Source organism: Hyperoodon ampullatus (genome assembly GCF_949752795.1).
Source record: "Hyperoodon ampullatus genome assembly, chromosome: 19".
NCBI lineage: Eukaryota > Metazoa > Chordata > Mammalia > Artiodactyla > Ziphiidae > Hyperoodon > Hyperoodon ampullatus.
Genome location: NC_136932.1, coordinates 51,708,198 through 51,732,622, shown reverse-complemented (window position 1 = coordinate 51,732,622; position 24,425 = coordinate 51,708,198). Strand labels below are relative to the sequence as shown.

At 39.7% G+C, this 24,425-nt stretch overlaps 1 protein-coding gene across 2 annotated transcripts in view; it reads right to left on the bottom strand.

The window, feature by feature from the left end:
- ACACA (acetyl-CoA carboxylase alpha) overlaps positions 1-24,425 on the bottom strand; it is a gene marked incomplete at both ends in the record, with an annotated part of 208,309 nt that overhangs the window by 100,551 nt on the left and 83,333 nt on the right. For both annotated transcript variants that reach the window (XM_079726304.1, XM_079726305.1), the window contains 7 exons: positions 978-1,088; positions 4,478-4,584; positions 6,647-6,745; positions 7,918-7,999; positions 8,977-9,086; positions 18,100-18,238; positions 19,551-19,683. In XM_079726304.1, coding sequence (XP_079582430.1) covers positions 978-1,088; positions 4,478-4,584; positions 6,647-6,745; positions 7,918-7,999; positions 8,977-9,086; positions 18,100-18,238; positions 19,551-19,683 — 781 coding nt within the window. The remainder of the gene's footprint in view (positions 1-977; positions 1,089-4,477; positions 4,585-6,646; positions 6,746-7,917; positions 8,000-8,976; positions 9,087-18,099; positions 18,239-19,550; positions 19,684-24,425) is intronic.

Here is a 24,425-nt window from a genome sequence, read left to right as displayed (position 1 = left end):
GTTTGGTGCTGAATGGTTTAAAAAAAAAAAAAAAAACGGGGCAAATAATACACGGCTAGGGGTACTAGTAAAAGATGGTACAAAGTAAAAGGTGCTGGGAAAAATAAGCAAAAGTGGGAAGCTAGGAAAGTGAAAAGGCCAGAAGGTGTCCCAATTTTCCTTTTTCTGCCTCTTCTTTTTCTGGGTATTGGTAGGAGAAAAAAAGAAGTGAGTCAAGTATGTAAGGGTAACTCTGAGGGCAGGAAAAAGAGACTCCTGTCTTCGGATTCTTTCTCTAAGATTCTGAAAAGAAATCATTTCTTTGGCCTCCACAACCAACTTGTAGTATGGCGACATCCTTGGCTGCAAGTCAGAGGATTAGGCAGAGAGAGATCCTAGGTTTAGCTTTCCTGAGCCACCCTTCGTTCTCATAGAGCATGGGCCTGCCACAGGGTCCCTGTGCCAGGGTGTGGTGGCCATGCAGTACAGGCCACGGTATTATAGACTGCTGGGCCAGAACACATGACAGAAACTCAGGAGTCTGCAGCCAATTTGAACTGAAGTGAGGTGAAGTCAATCAAAGAGCTTGAGTGAGGCCAGACCAAGAGCATCCAGATCAGGAATTAACCGTGTCACATACATTGTCTAAAGTGCCAGCAGAAGAGGGGCACAAAAATGTAGAAAGGTACTGACTCTTGCTTGTTACTATCAGTTCCTATGAGCCACACAAACCATATGCAGAAGAGCTATCTGAGAAACTAAGCAATTTTATATAAGACAGAGTAACTCTACTGCTTGAATTACCTAAATGAATAAAACCTTAAATTGAACTGGACATTTTATTAATTCTTTTCCCCTGCTAATAAGCAGGTAGAGGCTAGAAAGAAAGACAAGATTAGCTGTAGACAAAAAAATCTAAATATTTTCTGGACATCCAAATTACATGCATCTCTGACATACGTGTTAGTTCCAATAAATAACGACAGCTTGTACTCTACCTGTCTGAAGAGGTTAGGGAAGTCATCTGCATTGTTGACTTTTCTGATTCCCTTTCCTCCTCCTCCTTCTGAGGCCTTGATCATTACTGGATATCCAACTTCCTCCGCTGCCTTCAAGAAGAAAGAGAAAAATGGAAGTGAGAATGGTATTAGTAGGGAAGGAGAAAACTGGCATTTTCTCCCTTTAAAAATGCTGTCATTTGGTAGGTCTATATATAGCAAAATAGAAAGATCCTGAAGATATACTATTAGGTGGGAAAAAAAAGTACCTGAATAATATTTGTACTATTGGGTTGAACAAGAAGAAATTGCATTTTTTTGGTAGGTAAAAAAATGGTTGAATATTGGCAATTTTGTATGGTTCAATCTAAGATAATCCCATATAGGTCAAAAACAAAGTAAAACTATATGTATAATTATGTATGCATTCACACACTTACATATGTATGTATAAAAAAACAAGTCTAGAAAATCCACCAACAGTGATTTATAAAAGGAAGATGAGTAGATATAAACTTTCACTTTTTACTGTATATATTTCTGTATTATTAGAATTTCTCATAAGATGCAGGAATTTGTCTATTACCCATAATTTTTATTTTATTTTATTTTATTTTCAAGTTACCAGAGTATACACTTTCTGTCTTTATTCCATAATTTTTATTTTTAAAAAAGACAAAAAGACATACACAGTTCACTTATTATAAGCTGATGGCCTCAGCATAGCTTCTGACCCTCCGACAACATATAAGACTCAACAAATCAGGAATCTCCCATATCCAGAAATTTTTCTCACTCAACTTTTTGATAAAGATAAAAATAACAAGATACCAAAATATTAATGAAAGTAGTCAGAAAACTAATTTTCAACACATGCTCTAAATGTGCTTTTCACATTTACAGTATTTTATAATGATCAGGTGATGACCCCAAAACTTTTTGAATATTTCATTATATATCTATTAAGTAAGGAGCCAGTTAAATCAAGATATACCTATTTACTAGACTACTATGCAATTATTAAAGGAATGAGGTAGCCTTTACATGCAATGATATGGAAGATGTCCATATTATAGTTAAGGCAAAAAGTAAATTGGGGAAAAGTTAACCAAAAGTTTAAAATAACTGAGTCATTCCTTTGTCAAAACATTCCAGTCTTTCACGGTTTACATTGTAACAATATCTAAAAAACGTGTCACCAGAAAAAGACCATTTCACATTTTAATTTTTGTCAGTAGATTAGGCATGAAAATCCTTCACTCACAGTCCCATCTCTTCTAAACTCTCTTAACTATTCACTTCTATGCTTATAAACAAAATTAGCATGATGAACTCAATCACTGGGTGATAAATGAAGAAACAGCCACAGTTGTGGGAAAGACTTAAAAAAAAAATAGGGGGGGTGCTTCCCTGGTGGCACAGTGGTTAAGAATCTGCCTGCCAATGCAGGGGACACAGGTTCGAGCCCTGGTCTGGGAAGATCCCACATGCCACAGAGCAACTCAGTCCATGCACCACAACTACTGAGCCTGCACTCTAGAGCCTGCGAGCCACAACTACTGAGCCTACGTGCCACAACTACTGAAGCCCATGCACCTAGAGCCCCGGCTCCGCAACAAGAGAAGGTACCGCAATGAGAAGCCCATGCACCACAACAAACAGTGGACCCTGCTAGCTACAGCTAGAGAAAGCCCGTGCACAGCAACGAAGACCAAACGCAGCCAAAAAAAATAATAATACATAAAATAAATAAATTTTAAAAAACACTATAAAAAAAATAGGGTAGCCCACATGATATAAGAAAAAGGCAGGCCTTTTAAAAATATATAAAAGCTCTAGGCACAGGTCATCCATTTAAAATATTTTAGAAGAATTTTAATGCCACAAGGAAAATGCTTATGTATAGGTAGAAAAAAACCTAGGATTACAAAAACAATGTATATAGTAAGACCTTAATTTTACAATTATCATAATAATTATAGTTATGGGAATCTACTAATAAAGATTATCATTACATGAATCTATGAATCAAAAAAGGCTGGAAGAAAATATATGAATATGTTGGGCTTCCCTGGTGGCGCAGTGGTTGCGAGTCCGCCTGCCGATGCAGGGGACACGGGTTCGTGCCCCAGTCTGGGAAGATCCCACATGCCGCGGAGCGGCTGGGCCCGTGAGCCATGGCCGCTGAGCCTGCGCGTCCGGAGCCTGTGCTCCGCAACGGGAGAGGCCACAGCAGTGAGAGGCCCGCGTACCGAAAAAAAAAAAAAAAAAAGAAAATATATGAATATGTTAACAAGGCTTATCTTTGGATGGTGGGCTTATGGGTTTTATCATCTTTTCTCACTTTCCAAATTTTCTACCAGAAAATTTTATGTTTATAACCAGGAAAAAAAGGAATTTTAACTGATAAGCAAAATAGCTAATTCCCTACAAAGGGCTTCTACTCTTTTGCAAATTATATCAAATAGAACATAGCATTAGCAATTCAATTAGAAATATTAATTCTTCTTATTAAGGAGATTACAGGATGCTTAACTTGAAATGCAAACAACAGAGCAAAATTAGTTGAGCATTCAGTGTTCCTCCTGAATTTATAACATACAAGTCAAACAAGAGTAGTGTGTTTTTCTAAAATATAGCCTCTTTCATTATCTCCTTGGAGGCATAGCTGACACTTCCAACTAATTAAAAAGTGAAAGGGGAACAAACTGGAGAGAACTATGAAGAAAGAAAAAGTAATGTTAGAGAGCCGACCTCCTTTTGCTTGGGTTCATGTTTCTACATGGACAGACAATAATTAGAGTAATAGTTTCAGCCTCTATCAGCTCCCTCCCTCACTCCTCCCCAAGGGAAAAAAGAATGAATTCTGTGATTGGTCAGTTCGGCAGGAGAAACTGAGCATGTATAGCTCAGCCTTTTCCCCTTTGGGATCAGCCCACTACACAGAACATATGCTCTTTGCCAGCTCTCAGTCATACGATAAACTGAATGGCAAAAGCTCTGTCTCTGTGGTTATTCACACCACCACTAACCAGTGAGCGAGCCTGCTTAACTGACATTCAGTTTACGAATCTGATTGTTGCTACACACTTAAACCATTTTCACCATCATCTCTATTCATAATAAAGCTGACATTTTGATCCCTCTCTGCCTGGCTTCTTGGTTCTGAACTCAAGTAGGGCAAAAAGTGTTGTTTGCCCCCAACTCTCCCCGCATGCACACAAATACTAACAGGTGGTAGAGAATAGAATCAGAACCTCCTTAAAGCTCTGATTTAACCACCTAAGAAATGTTCTGTCCAGGTGAACGGCTTGCTTCAAAACAAATTTAAATTATTTTTGTGAAACGTAGGTCACTTCCTCATTCTATAAACTATACCTCCTGGTCTTACAACCCTAATGCCATCATGGGTGTATATCATGAACCAGGCTCCAAATCCCTGTATTTGGGACTGTAAGTGGTCCGCTGAAAAACATCACTCCCTAGAGTTAGTAACTTACGTTCAGCCCGTCATCCACATCCTTCACACAACCTTTTTCATATAGTTCCTGAGGAACATTTAAGATACGTTTTGAAAAATCATTTTCGTGCCAGTCCACACAAAGACCTGCAATAGATAACAGTGACTTAAAAGCAGCTACAAAAGCTTCTGTTCTTGTCAATTTTCTGCTTATACCTTCTTTACTTCCCCCCACTGTTTTTTTGGCACTGCCACACGGCTTGCAGGATCTTAAGTTTCCCAACCAGAGATTAAACGCAGGCCCACGGCAGTGAACGTGCCGAATCCTAACCACTGGACCACTAGTACCTTCTTTAAAATGCTTTCATATTTATCCAATATTGAGGGTAGATGGGAGAAAGAAGGATACCATAAAACCCTGATCAGTCCTTGGAGTTAGCAGGATTTATCTATAGCAACAGCTGGCCACTTGGGTTCTGTTGCTGGAAAAAGCCAAGAGAGCTAACAAGCAGCAATTTTAAAAAATGCAAGGACATACAAGACAAAACAAACAAACAAAATAGCACGTCAGACTTCGCACATAAACTCAGCTGGCAAAATACCTTCGATGTGTGTGTTCAGGGCTGCTCCAGGGCCAGAGGTCTGAGAAATAATTCAATCTTTATGAGCTCTTGGAAATGGAAATGGCGGTTTTATTGGCCTCAGCAGAGTCATGATTCCATACTCCCTGAATGTCCCTGTACTCACAAAGGGAATGGTATAGCCTCTCCACTCAAACAAGAACAAATTCAACGTTTTATTTTAAACTGTTTGACCCAGCCGGTCTGGAGAGGATATTGCAATCCCCCTGGAGAGCCAGAGTAACAAGAGTCCACATCTGTTCTGACTCAAGACAATGGTAGTTCCTATTCGGAAGAGGTTTTAGTGTATGTTTGCTCTCTGTGCTTCAGTACCAAAAAAACAGAAGTTCATATTGTTATCAGCTATAATAAATCACAACGCACTCTCCAAGGGATTCATCAAGAATAAATCATTTTTACAAAAAATTCATCCTTCTGCGTGCCTAAAAGAAAGGTTGATTATTGACCTCATTTTTCTGCATCAAGGGCAAATGAGAGGTTGAATGGTATTAAACAAGCAAAACAAATCATCAATAGACTGTGGGCTCAAATCAAGAAAACACTGGCAAAAAAGAATAGAGGGACTTCCCTGGTGGCACAGTGATTAAGAATCCGCCTGCCAGTGCAAGGGACACAGGTTCGATCTCTGGTCCGGGAAGATCCCACATGCCGCAGAGCAACTAAGCCTGTGCGCCACAGCTACTGAGCCCATGTACCACAACTACTGAAGCCCACGCGCCTAGAGACTGTGCTCCACAACAGGAGAAGCCACTGCAATGAGAAGCCTGCACACCGCAACGAAGAGTAGCCCCCACTTGCCGCAACTAGAGAAAGCCCGTGTGCAGCAATGAAGACCCAACACAGCCAAAAATATAAATAAAATGAATAAATTTATTTAAAAAAGAATAGATACATGTATATGTATAACTGAATCACTTTGCTGTACACCTGAAACTAACACAACATTGTTAATCAACTATACTCCAATATAAAATTTTAAAAATAAATAAAGATTAAATAAACAGAAAGAGAAAGAAAGGAAGGAAGGAAGGAAGGAAGGGAGAGAGAGAGAGAGAGAAAGAGAGAGAAAGAGAAAGAAAGAGAAAGAAAGAGAGAAAGAAAGAAAGAAAGAAAGAAAGAAAGAATGAATGAATGAATACTGGCAGGCAAGCATCTGAGTAGGTGGGTTTTAGCTTTTTCTTAGTGATTCCAGTCACCTCCCAGGCAGGTTCAAAGGCCTATTCCACCTAAGAAGTCCATCTCTGAGGAAGATTCTAGCCAACCCAGAGTAGATCTGAATCCACAGAACCAGATGAGTTTCCTCAGAGTTTCTCCAAATTAAGTCCCAAGATCATTTACATTACAATTTAGCATCTACATACCTGGTACAAAATTTACATTCTTAAGACATGATAAAATCACAGGTACAACAATTAAGCCAGGAGATACAAGATACCATTAATTAATGTGTATTCTATTTCTGTCAAATATCCAATGCATTTTAAAGCAGGCTTAAGCCCCAAGGCCACAGTCCCAAATATTCTACCGAGCTTTTCTACACTTTAAGATACAAACAAATAATTTCTTACCACTGCCACTCCATGGAAGAGTTGGGATACCTGCAGTTTGAGCCACTATGGAAGATGCAATCTTATCCCCCAAAGCCCACATGGCCTGGCTTGGAGGACCTGAAAACAAAACAAGGAAAGAACCCTGACTGTAACATTTTGGCCTCGTTTCTGTCACATGTATTTTGTCTTCCATATAATTATTTTTGTATTTGTCTTGTATCCCCTACAGCACATATCATCAACATCAGAAACTTGATTATGGGGACTACTATGTTTTGGCTCATCTTTGTACCCTTTATAGAACCTGATGTGGTAAATTTTTGCATACAGGGAGAATTCAATATATATAAAATATATGCTGAATTAAATTCCTGACAAATGTAACTCTGATTTTATCATCTGTCATGATCCAACTTTACCATATTAACAAAGTCTTTCTTTTTTTCTTTTTTAACCAATATCCTGAAGGACAATAAAGTTTTGGTGTTCAAGTTTAAAATATTATACTCTCCTTGGTCTTAGGGAAACCCAAAAGGAAGATTTATCTTTAATAGGCTTTACAAAGCATAATCATCATTGCAGAGATAGAGACAGAAACACTTTGAGCCATATAACCTCAAATTTTCTCTCCATATAGGATAGCAGAAAAGTCAGAAGAAATAGCTGTCACTTATAGGAATATAATCTATATGCTTAAATGTGAAAGAAATGATTCATATTTAAGGGCACACTGCCAGCATATCCTAAGTATTCAATTATCTTTTCTATATAAAAATAGGTCGTTTCTCCACGTTTTCTTAATGTTAATGGCAAAGTTTTTAAAGGCCAGTGTTCTGGAAATCAGAGCCTCCTCCATATCTCATAGAAAAGAATCTGGGGACAAAAAACCCAATCAAGATGCAAGATGTAGGGCTTCCCTGGTGGCGCAGTGGTTGAGAGTCCGCCTGCCAATGCAGGGGACACGGGTTCGTGCCCTGGTCCGGGAAGATCCCACATGCCGTGGAGCGGCTGGGCCTGTGAGCCATGGCTGCTGAGCCTGCGCGTCCGGAGCCTGTGCTCCGCAACAGGAGAGGCCACAACAGTGAGAGGCCTGCGTACCGCAAAAAAAAAAAAAAAAAAAAAAGATGCAAGATGTAAGAAATGATGAAGGGTTAAAACAAAAAAAAAAAGAAAAAGAAATGAAGAAAAGGGTTACTCTGAGAGCTGCTGACTGATGAAAAAATAAAAGCCCAGTGCCAAAATAACAGAGAGAAACAGAAAGGCAGGAACAGTATGTCAGAAAGGCTTACCCATGAAGGCAATGCCATTTTTCAAAAGAAGTTCTGGAAGCTTGGGATTCTCAGAAGCATGACCCCAGCCAGCCCAAACTGCCTACAAGGGAACACAATATGATTCATTCTTAAAATTCATCCTAAAAAGAACATGATAAACTGTATTACTTTCTACCAAGACTGCCCCTGCTCCATGAGGTACAATAGCTCCATGGCAGCCTAATGCCTAATTCAGCTTCTATGCCTGATTCTTGGCAAACTTTTCACAGAACAACAATAAGCAGTCCATTGTGGTAAAACCTCTGAAGAGGTCAAAAACAGGTTGAAACTGATATTAAGAACCAGCTAGTATTGTTGCTCTTTAGGAAACTCAGTTCATAGCCTTTCAACTAGACTCTATAGAGTCTCTTGTAGAAATGTTGGTTTTCTTCCACAGATTGAATTACTTTGGCCACCCAACTCCACCTTTATATCTAGTGGTTATACTGCCATACAAATGCCGAGTTTTTTTCTCTTTGGGCTTTAAGACACTTACCCTAAACTCCTTAACACAATGTGATAGGGAAGAAACAACCTCCTTTTACTCTACCATATTCTGGACTAAGAGTATTCCATTGGAAACAGGCAACTTTTACTTACTAGGAGGTTTGAAGGTGAAATGGATAGAACAATCTCTGAAAGACCCTTACAAACCTCTTGTTTGGATTACGTTCACTTTATGTTGGCTCATTCCATTCTTTCCACCTTTCCTTTCCCTGTCTGTTATGTCCCATATAAAGGCTTTTACCAACGTTCAACAAAGATGCTTTATATGAAATTAAAAGTTCTTCACTGGCTATCCCCTTGTGCCCAACTGTAAAATGGCTGAATTTGGCAAAGGAAACTCTTCTCAATACACTGTAATGGCCTATGGGGGAAAAGAATCTAAAAAAGAGTGGATAGATGTATATGTATAACTGATTCACTTTGTTGTACAGCAGAAACTAATACGACATTGCAAATCAACTATACTCCCATAAAAAAATTTTTTTTAAAAAGGCTGAATTTGGATTTCGAGGAGACGCTGGCATCTCTTACTTGTACTGGGATCCTTTTAGCAATATCAAGAATTAATTCCACATTTGCATAGTTGTTGTTGTTTGGTCCTCCTGGCACTGGCACATAGTGATCTGCCATCTTAATGTATTCTGAAAACACAAGCAAATTAACAGAGAACACATGCTTTATTTTCAGAAATGTAACAGCAGAGCAAAAACTGTGTAAAGGACAGGTACCATCATACGTAACCACAGGACAAACTGTATTAATGGGGTAATTCCCAGAACCATTTATTTGGAGGCTCTTTGTTAAGTCACAGTGCTAAAAGGGGTAATCTCATAGTTAGGAGCTCTTATACTACTAAAACAGCAGGTCTCAAACTTTTCACCGTGTGACCTTTTCAAAGGGTTTTTATGATCCCTATATCAAGGATGATGTATCTGTCACTTAAGAGGCCCATTATTCTATTCTGAGAAAAAGCTCAGTGACACCTTTTATCTTTAACTTGCACTGTATTCTGAGAAAGCCCTTTTCCTGGTATAAAGCTGGGACAGAATGGGGCAACAGGGTAGAGTCTGGAGGGTCTGTAGACTGGCTAAACAGGAAAGGTTAGTGATAGGAGTCTATCAAGTGCTTTAAAAAACCTTTATCTGGGGCTTCCCTGGTGGCGCAGTGGTTGAGAGTCCGCCTGCCAATGCAGGGGACACGGGTTCGTGCCCCGGTCCGGGAGGATCCCACATGCCATGCAGCGGCTGGGCCTGTGAGCCGTGGCTACTGAGCCTGCGTGTCCAGAGCCTGTGCTCCGCAACGGGCGAGGCCACAACAGTGAGAGGCCCGCGTACCGCAAAAAAAAAAAAAAAAAACAAAAAAAAACAAAAAACCTTTATCTGGATGGAAAGATACTTTAAAAAGATAACTTCTTTCCCTCCTTACTTTTTTTTTTTTTTTTGGCTCAGTATCCCCTTTCAAATCTGTCACCTGATGTTTCTCTCTTCCTTTTCTGGCAGTAATTGTGGCAGAGCAGTTACAATGTGCAGGGACTGTACTAAGCACTTTATATATATTATTTCATTTCATCCTCAATAATCATATATAACATATATTTTTAGCACCCAGTTTACAGGGAATTATGGCTTGGAGCAGTTAAATAACTTTCTCAAGGTCCAACTCCACCATATTTATTACGTTTCTTATCTTGTGCTCTTAATTTTTAAAGGTTTTAAGTCCTTCTTTAAAAATTCCACTCAGAGTAAGATATGAGGCCCTAACAGTTTGTTCAAAATAAAAACAGGTGTATCATTCTCTCTGATTATGAGGGAAAGTGTGCTGATTATTTAAAAATTTAGAAAATATATCAGGATGTACTGTTTTTTAAAAGTCAAAATCATCCATTGTCCCACGACTCAGAGATAATCAGTTCATGCTTTGATATACTAGAAACCATAAACTGCTAACCAATTTAATATATTGTGGATATCTTCCCATACTAACCAAACCACTTTAGACTCTCACTTGCAATGGGGGTGCCAAATTGCCTATACTCTACCTATACTGGGTATTATCAATTTGAAATTTTGCCAGTCCTATAAATTTTAAAAAATCCCAATCTATTATTGTTCTGGTTTACATTTCTTTGATTATCATTGGAATCGAATCTCTTTTCATGTGTTTATTGTTCTTTTTGTTTGTTTGTTTGTTTTGTTTTGTTTTTTTGCGGTATGCGGGCCTCTCACTGTTGTGGCCTCTCCCTCTGCGGAGCACAGGCTCCGCACGCGCAGGCCCAGCGGCCATGGCCCATGGGCCCAGCCGCTCTGCGGCATGTGGGATCCTTCCAGACCGGGGCACGAACCTGTGTCCCCTGCATTGGCAGGCAGACTCTCAACCACTGCGCCACCAGGGAAGCCCTATTGTTCTTTTTTAATTCTTCTTTTATGGACTATCTATTCATGTTCTCTGTTCATTTTCTTTTGAAGGGTGTCTTGTGCTCATATTACAGGCAGAAACTCTTTGCTGTTCACATGTTTTTCTAGGTTATCGCTTGTCTTTAACTACCACTCACAGAGGTAACCAGATTGCTGTTTTGGTATATGTCATTACACCTTTTTTTTTCCTCTGACTATACACAATGTACTTTCTTTCTATTATTATATCATGCTATCAGTCTCCTTACAGCCAACTTTTTTCTAAGCAATTGTGATGGACAGAACCATGATCCCAAGTCTCCAGGTATTCATATCTTAAGTTATCCCCTCTTCTTGGGCGTGGGCACAATCTATGACTTGCTTTTAGCCAAGAGAATATGGCAAGGATGAGGAGATGTCACTTCCAAACTAACAGTACATAAGAATGTAGCCAATCTTACTGGGACACTTTCCCTTGCTGGCTTTGAGGAAGCAGGCAGTCATTTTGGGGTGGCCCACGTGACAAGGAGCCAAGAGCAGTCTCTAGCCAACAACCAGCAACACAATCAGGTCCTCAGTCCAAACAGAAAACTGAATGCTGCCAACAACCATGTTAGTTTGAAAGCAGATCCATCCCAAGTCAAGCCTCAGATGAGACTGCAGCCCCAGCTGAATGCTGATGGCAGCCTTGTGATAACCTGAAGCAGAAGACCCAGCTACACAAACTGTGAGGTAATAAATGTCCATTGTTTTAAGTTGTTAAATTTGTGGTAATACTGTTACACAATAATAGATAAAACAGTGTAACAATTTGTCAGAATGCATTCTCAGACCAATAAATGTTATCCCACAAAATTTTTTTATGTTTTTATTGATTTTTTTAAACATCTTTATTAGAGTATAATTGCTTTACAATGGTGTGTTAGTTTCTGCTTTATAACAAAGTGAATCAGTTATACATATACATCTGTCCCCATATCTCTTCCCTCTTGCACCTCCCTCCCTCCCACCCTCCCTATCCCACCCCTCTAGGTGGTCACAAAGCACCAAGCTGATTTCCCTGTGCTATGCGGCTGCTTCCCACTATCTATCTATTTTAAGTTTGGTAGTGTATATATGTCGATGCCACTCTCTTACTTTGTCCCAGCTTACCCTACCCCTCCCAGTATCCTCAAGTCCATTCTCTAGTAGTTCTGCCTCTTTATTCCTGTCTTGCCCCTAGGTTCTTCATGACCTTTTTTTTTTTTTTTTTAGATTCCATATATATGTGTTAGCATACAGTTTTTGTTTTTCTCTTTGTGACTTACTTCACCCTGTATGACAGACTCTAGGTCCATCCACCTCATTAAAAATAACTCAATTTTGTTTCTTTTTATGGCTGAGTAATATTCCATTGTATATATGTGCCACATCTTCTTTATCCATTCATCTGTTGATGGACACTTAGGTTGCTTCCATGTCCTGCTTATTATAAATAGAGCTGCAATGAACATTTTGGTACATGACTCTTTTTGAATTATGGTTTTCTCAGGGTATATGCCCAGCAGTGGGGTTGCTGGGTTGTATGACAGTTCTATTTTTAGTTTTTTAAGGAACCTCCATACTGTTCTCCATAGTGGCTGTCTCAATTTACATTCCCACCAACAGTGCAAGAGGGTTCCCTTTTCTCCACACCCTCTCCAGCATTTATTGTTTGTACATTTTTTGATGACAGCCATTCTGACCGGTGTGAGATGATATGTCATTGTAGTTTTGATTTGCGTTTCTCTAATGATTAATGATGTTGAGCATTCTTTCATGTGTTTGTTGGCAATCTGTATATCTTCTTTGGAGAAATGTCTATTTAGGTCTTCTGCCCATTTCTGGGTTGGGTTGTTTGTTTTTCTCATATTGAGCTGCATGAGCTGCTTGTAAATTTTGGAGATTAATCCTTTGTCACTTGCTTCATTTGCAAATATTTTCTCCCATTCTGAGGGCTGTCTTTTCATCTTGTTTATGGTTTCCTTTGCTGTGCAAAAGCTCTGAAGTTTCGTTAGGTCCCATTTGTTTATTTTTGGTTTTATTTCCATTTCTCTAGGAGGTGGGTCAAAAAGGATCTTGCTGTGATTTAGGTCATAGAGTGTTCTGCCTATGTTCTCCTCTAAGAGTTTGATAGTGTCTGGCCTTACATTTAGATCTTTAATCCATTTTGAGTTTATTTTTGTGTATGGTGTTAGGGAGTGTTCTAATTTCATTCTTTTACATGTAGCTGTCCAGTTTTCCCAGCACCACTTATTGAAGAGACTGTCTTTTCTCCACTGTATATTCTTGCCTCCTTTATCAAAGACAAGGTGACCATATATGCATGGGTTTATCTCTGGGCTTTCTATCCTGTTCCATTGATCTATATTTCTGTTTTTGTGCCAGTACCATACTGTCTTGATTACTGTATCTTTGTAGTATAGTCTGAAGTTAGGGAGCCTGATTCCTCCAGCTCCCTTTTTCTTTCTCAAAATTGCTTTGGCTATTTGGGGTCTTTTGTGTTTCCATACAAATTGTGAAATATTTTGTCCTAGTTCTGTGAAAAATGCCAGTGGTAGTTTGATAAGGATTGAATTGAATCTGTAGATTGCTTTGGGTAGTATAGTCATTTTCACAATGTTGATTCTTCCAATCCAAGAACATGGTATATCTCTCTATCTATTTGTATCATCTTCTTTTTTTTTTTCTTAATTTATTTATTTAATTTATTTTTTTTTGGCTGAATTGGGTCTTCATTGCTGGGCGTGGGCTTTTTCTAGTTGCTGTGAGCAGGGGCTACTCTTCGTTGCGGTGTGCGGGCTTCTTATTGCAGTGGCTTCTCTTGTTGCAGAGCACGGGCTCTAGGCACACGGGCTTCAGTAGTTGCGGCACACAGGCTCAGTAGTTGTGGCTCGCAGGCTCTAGAGCACAGGCTCAGTAGTTGAGGCGCAGGGGCTTAGTTGCTCCGTGGCATGTGGGATCTTCCTGGACTAGGGTTTGAACCCGTGTCCCCTGCATTGGCAGGCAGATTCTTAACCACTGCACCACCAGGGAAGTCCTGTTTGTATCATTTTTAATTTTTTCATCAGTGTCTTAGAGTTTTCTGCATACAGGTTGTCTCCTTAGGTAGTTGTCTCCTTAGGTAGGTTTATTCCTAGGTATTTTATTCTTTTTCTTGCAATGGTAAATGGAAGTGTTTCCTTAATTTCTCTTTCCCATTTTTCATCATTAGTGTATAGGAATGCAAGAGATTTCTGTGCATTAATTTTGCATCCTGCTATTTTACCAAGTTCATTGATTAGCTCTAGTAGTTTTCTGGTAGAGTCTTTAGGATTCTCTATGTATAGTATAATGTCATCTGCAAACAGTGACAGCTTTACTTCTTCTTTTCTGATTTGGATTCCTTTTATTTCTTTTTCTTCTCTGATTGCTGTGGCTAAAACTTCCAAAACTATGTTGAATAATAGTGGTGATAGTGGGCAACCTTGTTTTGTTCCTGATCTTAGTGGATACGGTTTCAGTTTTTCACCATTGAGAATGATATTGGCTGTGGGTTTGTCATATATGGCCTTTATTATGTTGAGGTAAGTTCTCTCTATGTCTACTTTCTGGAGAGTTTTTATCACAAATCGGTGTTGAATTTTGTTGAAAGCTTTTTCTGCATCTATTAAGATGATTCATAGAGGCCAGCGTGACACTGCACTAGCCTGAGGCGCGCCATGTGTTCTCCTAGGGAAGTTGTCCCTGGATCACGGGACCCTGGCAGTGGCGGGCTGCGCAGGCTCCCAGGAGGGGAGGTGTGGATAGTGACCTGTACTTGCACACAGGCTTCTTGGTGGTGGCAGCAGCAGCCTTAGCGTCTCATACCCGTCTCTGGGGTCCACGCTGTTAGCCGCGGCTCGCGCCCGTCTCTGGAGCTCATTTAAGCGGCGCTCTGAATCCCCTCTCCTTGCGCACCAGGAAACAAAGAGGGAAGAAAAAGTCTCTTGCCTCTTAAGCAGTTCCAGACCCTTTCCTGGACTCCCTCCCGGCTAGCCGTGGTGCACTAACCCCTTCAGGCTGTGTTCACGCCACCAGTCCTCTCCCTGGGATCCAACCGAAGCCTGAGCCTCAGCTCCCAGCCCCCACCCGCCCCAGCGGGTGAGCAGACAAGCCTCTCGGGCTGGTGAGTGCTGGTCGGCACTGATCCTCTGTGCGGGAATCTCTCCACTTTGCCCTCCACACCCTTGTTGCTGCGCTCTCCTCCGTGGCTCCAAAGCTTCCCCCCTCCGCCACCGCAGTCTCTGCCCGCGAAGAGGCTTCTAGTGTGTGGAAACCTTGCCTCCTTCACAGCTCCCTCCCACTGGTGCAGGTCCCGTCCCTATTCTTTGTCTCTACCAGGTACGTGGGGAGTTTCTTGCCTTTTGGGAGGTCTGAGGTCTTCTGCCAGTGTTCAGTAGGTGTTCTGTAGGGGTTGTTCCATATGTAGATGTATTTCTGATGTATTTGTGGGGAGGAAGGTGATCTCCACATCTTACTCTTCTGCCATCTTGAAGCTCCTCTCCACAAAATATTTTTTAATGGGTGCATGGTATTTCATAGAATTGGTGTAACAGATTTTACGTAACTAATCACTAATGGTGGACACAAGTTATTCCTGGTTTCTTGTTATTTTAAATAACACTGCAATGAATATCCCTGTATGAACGTATTTGCCCCATTACTGATTTCTGTTCCTCAGAATAAATACCAGGAAATAGAATTTCTTAGTCAAAAGATATGAGTACTTTTGTCCACTGGTGCTCATGATCCCATCCCCTTCCATCTCCTCTAGCTCTCTTGTGTACTGCTACCCCCCGGCCCCCACTCCTGCCCTTGGCTCCTTCCTCTCAGAAACATTCCTAAGTCTCTTCCATTCTGAAAAATAAAAATTCTCTCTTGACCCCAAATTTCTCTTTAGTTACTGCCTTTTCTTTTTCCCTTCTCATCCAAAATTCTCAAAAAACTTGTCCACATTGGCTGTCTCCATGTCTCATCCCATTCATTCCTTATCTTCCTATATTAGTCTGCATACTCACATTGTTCCACTGAAACTATTCCTGCAAAGGTTACCAATGATTAGCTAATCGCCAGACAGATTTTGATTCCTATTTTATTGGACTACTGACACCTTTGAGCCTTCCTTATTGAAATCCTTTTTTCTCATTGCTTTTCTCTTCTGTTTCTTCTATTTCTCTGACCATTTCTTCTCAACACTGTTTATGGGCCTATCTTCCTGAGTCTATCCCTAAATTTTAGCCTTCTATAAACTTTCATCCTTAACCCTCTTCTCTTCATTTTCTATCTGATCTTTCAGGAGGTAGTGTTAACTATCACATATGTGCCAATAATGTACACTCTTAATCTCTAGTTCTCATTATTTCTAAGTTCTAGAAGGATATATTCCATTTTTTGTAGGATTTCTAGAATCTTCTTATATTACATGTACTCCAAACCTAATCTGTCTCCCCACCAAAAAAAACCCCCACCTTGCTCTTATTACTATATTATCTATTATTTTGCCTTTGTTGATGGTGCTAACATGAAAAACAAGACCATCCTTGACAAATACTAGATCATGTCTTGTACTTTAACAAGCCACTTGCAGTTTCCAGAAACCACTGTGTCACACCTTCAAGCATTTGCATATACGTTCTTTCTGCCTGTAATACCTTTGTCTTCCCCCTAACTGCTTCACTAACTCTTACTCATTCTTGGCTAGGTAAAACCCATTTCAGAAAGCTCTCTTAACCCTGTTAACCCCTCTTATCCCTTAACCCAAGAGCAGGGGCCAGAGTTACGATGTCTCATCTCTGTGTTCCATAGTACACTGTGCATATTTCTATTATAGCACTTACCTCATTGTATTGAAATTATTTGTTTCCTAGAGCAAGATCATATCTTATTAAACTGTGGGTCTCCATGTTCATTGAGTGAATGAATAAATGAATTAATAGGAGCACCAAGGAGAAACAAGGAAAAAGAAATCATGCAAGGTACTTTACATTTATTATACACAATTTCATCTTTACAACTATCCAGTAAAATAGACATGATTTTCCTTTCACATATACGAAACTGCAGCTGAGAGGTGTTGAAGGGTCAATCTAAATGATTTCATACAATAACATCTATTTTCCAATAAATTGGTGCCTTCCTCATTTCTAAAGATAATATAATAACCCTTACTCCTTAGGAATAGTCTTAATATCATTGTCTCAATATAGAGAGTACATATAAAGACCAAAATAGCTTTAAAAAGACAGCCCTTTAAAGAGCTAATGTTGGACGTCCCTGGTGGTGCAATGGTTAAGAATCCGCCTGCCAATGCGGGGGACATGGGTTCGAGCCCTGGTCCGGGAAGATCCCACATGCCATGGAGCAAATAAGCCCGTGTGCCACGACTACTGAGCCTGCGCTCTAGAGCCTGCGAGCCACAACTACTGAGCCCGCGTGCCACAACTACTGAGCCTGCGTGCCACAACTACTGAAGCCCACATGCCTAGAGCCTGTGCTCCACAACAAGAGAAGCCACCACAATGAGAAGCACACGCACCACGATGAAGAGTAGCCCGTGCTCGCCGCAACTAGAGAAAGCCCACATGCAGCAACGAAGACCCAATGCAGCCAAAAATAAATAAATAAATAAATAAATTTTAAAAAATAAAATAAAGAGCTAATGTTATCTGTGGGTACTCTGTCTTAGAGATTATACTTTAGTGATAAAAAGTATGAAGAGGAAGGACTAGCCACGACCTCTCAGCTACACCAATAGTCTTTATCTGCCTCTCTCAGATGGAAAACCATCTAAGCAGAGAGACTATGCCAAAGAGCCTGCAGAGTGAAACCTATTTTGGTCCCAAGAGGTCTCCCTCTCCCAGGAGGAGGGGAAAAAACAATCTTAACCTTAAAATTCTCTAAAATTCAATGTAACTCATAAGGGAAATAGCATTTCCTTCCAAACGTTTCCACTGACACATGCTAAAGAATGTGGCTTAGCAAGTAACACTGAAAACCCATATCGACACTTTGGTTAAATTTCTACCTATTTTTACTTAGAACACAGGTGTCTACGTTGAGGTTAAATATAATACAATCCTTGTCTATGCCTACTATTGACACTTTTTAAAAGAGAAATCCTTGTGTTTGGGAATCCTCCTGAGTTAACATTCTTCTCCTTAAAGGCTATGCCATTCAATGTTTTATGCTTGAGGATGATGCTTTCTTAATGTTCATAACTTACCTGCATTGGCTTTCAGGTCTTCAGGTGTGACCATGACAACAAATCGGATTGCACGTTCATTTCGAAACATCTCATAAGACCACCGGCGGATAGACCGCATGCATTTCACTGCTGCAATGCCATTGTTGGCAATGAGAACCTGGTAGAGAGGGAACATGGGAATTAGAGAGAGATAGAAAAGACAGGCAAAGACAGAGGAAAAGAGATGAAATCACTTTTGTAGATCTTCCTCTGAAAAGCCAGAGTTTCAACTAGGAATTTGTATTGTTGGTCTAGGCAGTTAGGAACCAACTCCCACATGATCAAGGGATATTTTAAGATGTTAGCTAAGCAAATACTTCAATATGTGCCAGCTAAAACTTACTCCTTTCTAACTTCATTTCCTGAAGGGAAAAATCAGTTACTCCAATCTTATGAGTTTGTGAATTATTCTACGATACCTACTTTTAGGGAATAGAAGAAACAAACGTCAGGGGGAAGATGTATATAAATAAGGCTGGAGGAAGATTCAACAGTGTAGTGTCATGCACTATTCTCTGTTGTAGTGAAACAAGGCACAGAATCCTGAACATGTATAAGAACGCCTACACTAACCACCACCTCTCTCCAGAATGCTGAATCCAAATGCCTTAGAATTGTACAGACTGCCCCAGAAAGAACGGTCACAAGAAAAAGAGTAGAAGGATCAATGATCCTGAGACTTCTCTGTTAAACAAACCTTTCACCTCCTTGCCTGTCTTGCAATCATCACCCTGAGGATAACATAGGTTGGGAGACACATAATCTCTACTCATTGGAAGACTAACAGGAGTGCACCACTAAAGCAACACTTTTAGGACAGAGAATATAGGTCCCCATCCTTTAATCTTTTAATCACTGCAAGCTATTTCAACCGAGTCATTCTCTCAGCTCCAATATGGTTTAGATAAAAGTGACACAGATTAACTCACAACATGTCAAAACACCTGTAATCTCTTTAAGTATATCATGTGGTATATTCCCTCTAAACATCTCAAATTCCTGGCGGAACCCAGTAGGTTACACTGTATCAAACTTGTTGAAGCCTTCTGTTCTGAAACTCTCTCCACTCCCTTAGCTCTAAACCCAGTGTTATGACATGTTACCTCCTCACCACCACCCCACAAGCTAATCAATTTCTCATACCCTCTCAGATCAGTGCAACTCAACCCCATAAAAACCACAAGATCTTTCTAAAAGCACTTTATGGGTGCTGCCTCATCTTCTTACTTAGTTATGACTAAATTGTCTGTGGTAAATACATATTACAGAAAATAGTGAAATTACTTAATAGGATGCTAGGGAGGCAGAAAGGATAATTCTGCAGTCTCAGAAATTGAATTTAAATATCGGTTTTGAGCAAATCTAGACAACAAATCTAGGTATTAGAGCTATGTACTCTTGAAAAAATAATTTAGCAGGTTATAACTTACCTTCTCAATCACTTTATTCCCACCAAAACGAGTAACAAATTCTGCTGGAGAAGCTACAGTGAAATCTCGCTGTGAGTCTATTTTCTTTCGGTCTCGACCTTGCTTTACTAGGTGCAAACCAGACATGCTGGACCTGTAAAAATAGAGAAATCATGAAAGTCTACAGATAAGATGTCTTCACATCATCTATCTCCCCTGGAGATGTGCTTTTCACTATCAGACTTATAAGAGCACTTCCAATTGCACCCTTGTGAAGCCTGCATGGTGGCAAACCACATAGTTTTTATATAGAAGAGAGAAAAGAAAATGATCTTTGCTTGTGGAAATTTAAGAAAAATATTAAGGTTTACCAACAGATGCCATCATAAAGAGATAGGCAAAGAACAGACTAAAATGAGATGGTATAAATAATAGACTCAGAGTGACTGTTAAAACTTAAAAAAACAACCCACAACAGTTAGCAAACCTGTTTCTGGATTATGATTCTGACACACAGATGACCTTCACCTCTGTATCTCTAACCTCCATTTTTCTTATGAGCTGTAACTCCACATTTTTAACTGCCTACTAAATGTTTTACTTGGATATTCCATAGACGTTTCAAAATCAACAACTCCAAAAACAATTTATTTACAAGGCATTTACAAGGCAAATTTATTTATAAACCATATTTCATTGACCTTAAGATAACACTTTTTTTTTTAGCTTTTTAAAATCTCTGAAATTGGTATGTATCTTACAACTGATGGTGTGCTTTATTTAATCGGCAGACTTTTTTTTCTCAGTGGTACATTCAATAACGGTGCCTCTAACAATCAATGGTGTTTTAGATTAGATAGTGGTGGAAACAGCACAGGCCTGCTTTAAATTCCAGATCTTCACCGAATAACTTAAACTTGCTACGCTTCACTTTTCTCTTTGTAAGTATGTATGGTGTTCACTGTTCTAGGTTTTTAGCTCTTGTCTCTCAGCTCCAAGCCCACCCTTTCATGCTCTGCTCTATGACAACAGGGCTTAACACCACGCAAACTTGTTTGATTCCGCCAATAGGAAGGCAGAAGGGTTTAAGAAAAAAAAAAAGAGAGAGAGAGAGAGAGAGAAAGGGATTTTCTTCTTATTTTCCAGCTATTATCAGCATTGCTCCACAGGAAAACAGAGTTAATTCCAGTCTCTAGAATCTTTCAGCATTCCCAGGAATAGCCGTGATGCATTCCCTCAGAAGGACCAGGAGCAGTGGGCTGTGGCTCCTTGGCTGTCAGAGTACCAGCCCTGCCATGCTCACTCATTCTCAGGGCTACCCGGCCTGGGTCTATCAATCACGGGTCAGACCAGGCCTCCTCCGCAGGGATCTGAGCACCAGCTACTCAAAGCTTACTCCCAGAGGGCCAAGCACCAGCCCCTCTCCAAGCACCTTGGGCCCTCTCCAAGCTTGTAGGTTCTGGGAATACTACCTCTTCCCTAGGGGTGGTAGCTGCTTCTTGCAGATATTAACCTTGGGTTACCTCAGCATGTCTTTTTTGTTCTTTTATTCTTCTAACACCCAAGTAACCAATTCTCACAATTGAATGTCTTTTGTTTATAATACCTAATGCAGTTTCTCTTTCCCTGACTGGACCTTGACTCATAGCACTGATAGACCTTCTGAAAAGGTGTTTTGAGGACTAAATGAGATAATGGATATAGTAAATAAAATCCTTTATACACTATTTAACAGACAGCTGCTTTCTTCTATTTCTATCTTTTCTTCCTTTCTCCTACACTCTAACCTTGCACTCAAGTAATTTCTCTCTTCAAAATAAGAGTATGATTAAAATCTTCCCACAAAGAAATATCAGGTCCAGATGGTTTTATTTTTATTTTATTTATTTATTTACTTACTTACTTATTTACTTATTTATTTATTTTTGGCTGCGTTGGGTCTTTGTTGCTGTGTGCGGGCTTTCTCTAGTTGCGGCGAACGGGGTTTACTCGGTTGGGGTGCACAGGCTTCTCATTGCGGTGGCTTCTCTTGTTGCGGAGCATGGGCTCTAGGCCCGTGGGCTTCAGTAGCTGTGGCTCGAAGGCTCTAGAGCGCAGGCTCAGTAGTTGTGGCGCACGGGCTTAGCTGCTCCGCGGCATGTGGGATCTTCCCAGACCAGGGCTCGAACCCGTGTCTCCTGCGTTGGCAGGTGGATTCTTAATAACTGCGCCACCAGGGAAGCCCCAGTTGGTTTTAAAAGACAAGTTCTACTGAACTTTCAAGGATCGTAGCCTACCAAACTTCCAGACAGTAGAAAAGAAGTAAAACTCCCCAGTTAGAGTAATACTGATACCAGAACCAGACAAAGATGTTACATGAAAGGGAAGTCCAGGGCCGCTTTACTCATGACCACAGTTGCAAAATTCCTAAAGACAATATTCTAAATAGGTGTTGGGTCAAGGGTGGGCAAAATATTAGTTAAAAAATATGTTACTCCACAACCAACTTTAGTTTGTCCCAGGGAAGCAAGGATGGTTTAATTTTAGAAAATCCATAAATATAAAACTGTTAGATTTCCTAGCAAGTGCAATAAAATAAAAAAATTAATAAGTAAATTAGAGACCTGAGGACTGCCAAGGAGGAAGTTAAATTATATTTATTTGTGAATTATGTAATTTACATAGAAAACAAAAGATTCCACAAATTATTAGAAATAATAGGAGGCCTTAGTCAAGTGTATAGATATATGATTAATATATAAGAAGCTCCCAAATATTATATATAGATTATAAAATTAAAATCATAAAGTTAAAAACTAAAATATGCATACTTTTAAGACATACATATAGATACAAAAAACTATGTAAACAGAGAAACAAAATAATGTGATGAACATGTGATTAAGGGAAATGACTACCTGGGTGGGGAAAGCAGGGAGAAGGTTTATGGAGGAGAGACCATATGGTTAGAAAGATGTAGGTGACGGCCAAGGATCAACCTTTAAGTGGTGGGTTTTCAAATTCTTTTTTACACTATTTTTAAAATTACTAAATAAGTAACCAAATAAATAAATAATAGTGGGTTACACATGGACGAATGAGTGTGTCTTGAACCAAAAATCATGGTTATATAATTCTATACACCTGAGATTAAACCCACACACACACATACTCCCTAGAGATCAACTTTCAGTTTCTCAGGGAGAGACAGACAGAGAAGATATAAACCTAGGATAAATAAGGAGATGCCTGAGTATAAGACAAAAAGGGAAGCAAAATCTTTATGGATAAAATTAAGGTGGGGAAGGGATTGGTCATACGGTTTAATCAATAGTTTAGAGAAAACAAAGGAATGCCCTGAGGGTCACTTGTAATCAAAGAGGGGAGAAAAACAGAAATATACCTTACTTTTAATGATGGGATGAGGACTTCCCTGGTGGCACAGTGGTTAAGAATCCGCCTGCCAATGCAGGGGACACAGGTTCGATCCCTGGTCTGGGAAGATCCCACATGCTGCAGAGCAACTAAGCCTATGTGCCACAACTACTAAGCCTGTGCTCTAGAACCTGTGAGCCACAACTACTGAGCCTGCGTGCCACAACTACTGAAGCCCACACGCCTAGAGCTCGTGCTCCACAAGAGAAGCCACCGCGATGAGAAGCCCGCGCACCGCAACAAAGAGTAGCCCCCTCTCACCGCAACTAGAGAAAGCCTGCCTGCGTGCAACAACAAAGACCCAATGCAGCCAAAAATAAATAAATAAATTTATTTTTAAAAAGATTAAAAAAAAAAAAAGATGGGATCCTTCATATAGCCATGTTCAGAAGTTAGGCACCATACTAAAAACAAGAGGATCAAGTGGAAAGATAGAAAAGATCTCAAAATCTTTACCTCTCACCTAGCTTTTCTCAGGAAGCTACCAGAGAACCCAAAAGATGAAGTAAACCAAGAAAAAGGAAGACAAGGAATGCAAGAAATAGAGGATCCAACACAGAAGAGAAGGGAATTCTCTAGATGATTGTTCAAACTGGAGGACAGACTGCTCCAGGAGGGATGTCTCCTTGAAAAAAATGGACAGATCACCTATTGTATTTAACCACAGAAAAACAAAATAAAACTGTGTATGTGTGTGTAATTAATATATATAAGTGTGTGTGTATTCTGTTTGTATATATGTTTGTTTTACATATATAAAATAATAAACCAAAGTTATATATATTTATTATATTTATACAGATATAAATCATTTTATTGTATATATATTAAAATATACAAATATATAATATATAAGTATATATTATATATAAAACAATATATAATATGTATATGTAAAATATACCAGTTGCTTTTTACTTATTTGACTCTCAGTGGAAGATTTGCTTGGTTTACCCCCCAAAGAGTGGAAGAGGTCAAGTAAAAAGGAAAAGGAAAGGATGACTGCTTTAAAGACACATTTTGCCAAATCAGTGTTTTTCATTTGTTTCTATATTTTCCAGAGTCTATTTAATTTTCGGGTAATTTTTATCAAAATAAAAACTCCTGATTGCAAAAACAAGCAAGCGACCCTTAATGACTGCCATCCAGCAAATCATTCAGGTCTTTTATGTCGACCCTCTGCTGGAGAGGCACAGACCTGCAAGAGTCTGAAGAAGGCCTGACTCATTTCCTCCTCAGCGTGAGTTCTAACAGCAGGAAGAAGAAAGATTCGGGATAGGAGAGCTTGGCACTCTCAACACCTCCAGTCTGGCTGCCACACGCCAGGACAATGACAGCAGTCACCTTTCCTGGTCCAAGAGACAGAGTCTAGAAAAGTTTTCTGCAAAACTACCTTCAACAGGATGCTACCTACCACACAGAATTCATATTTTCCTTCAAAATACATGAAGAGACTTCACTCTTGAAAAACCAGCCAAGAAC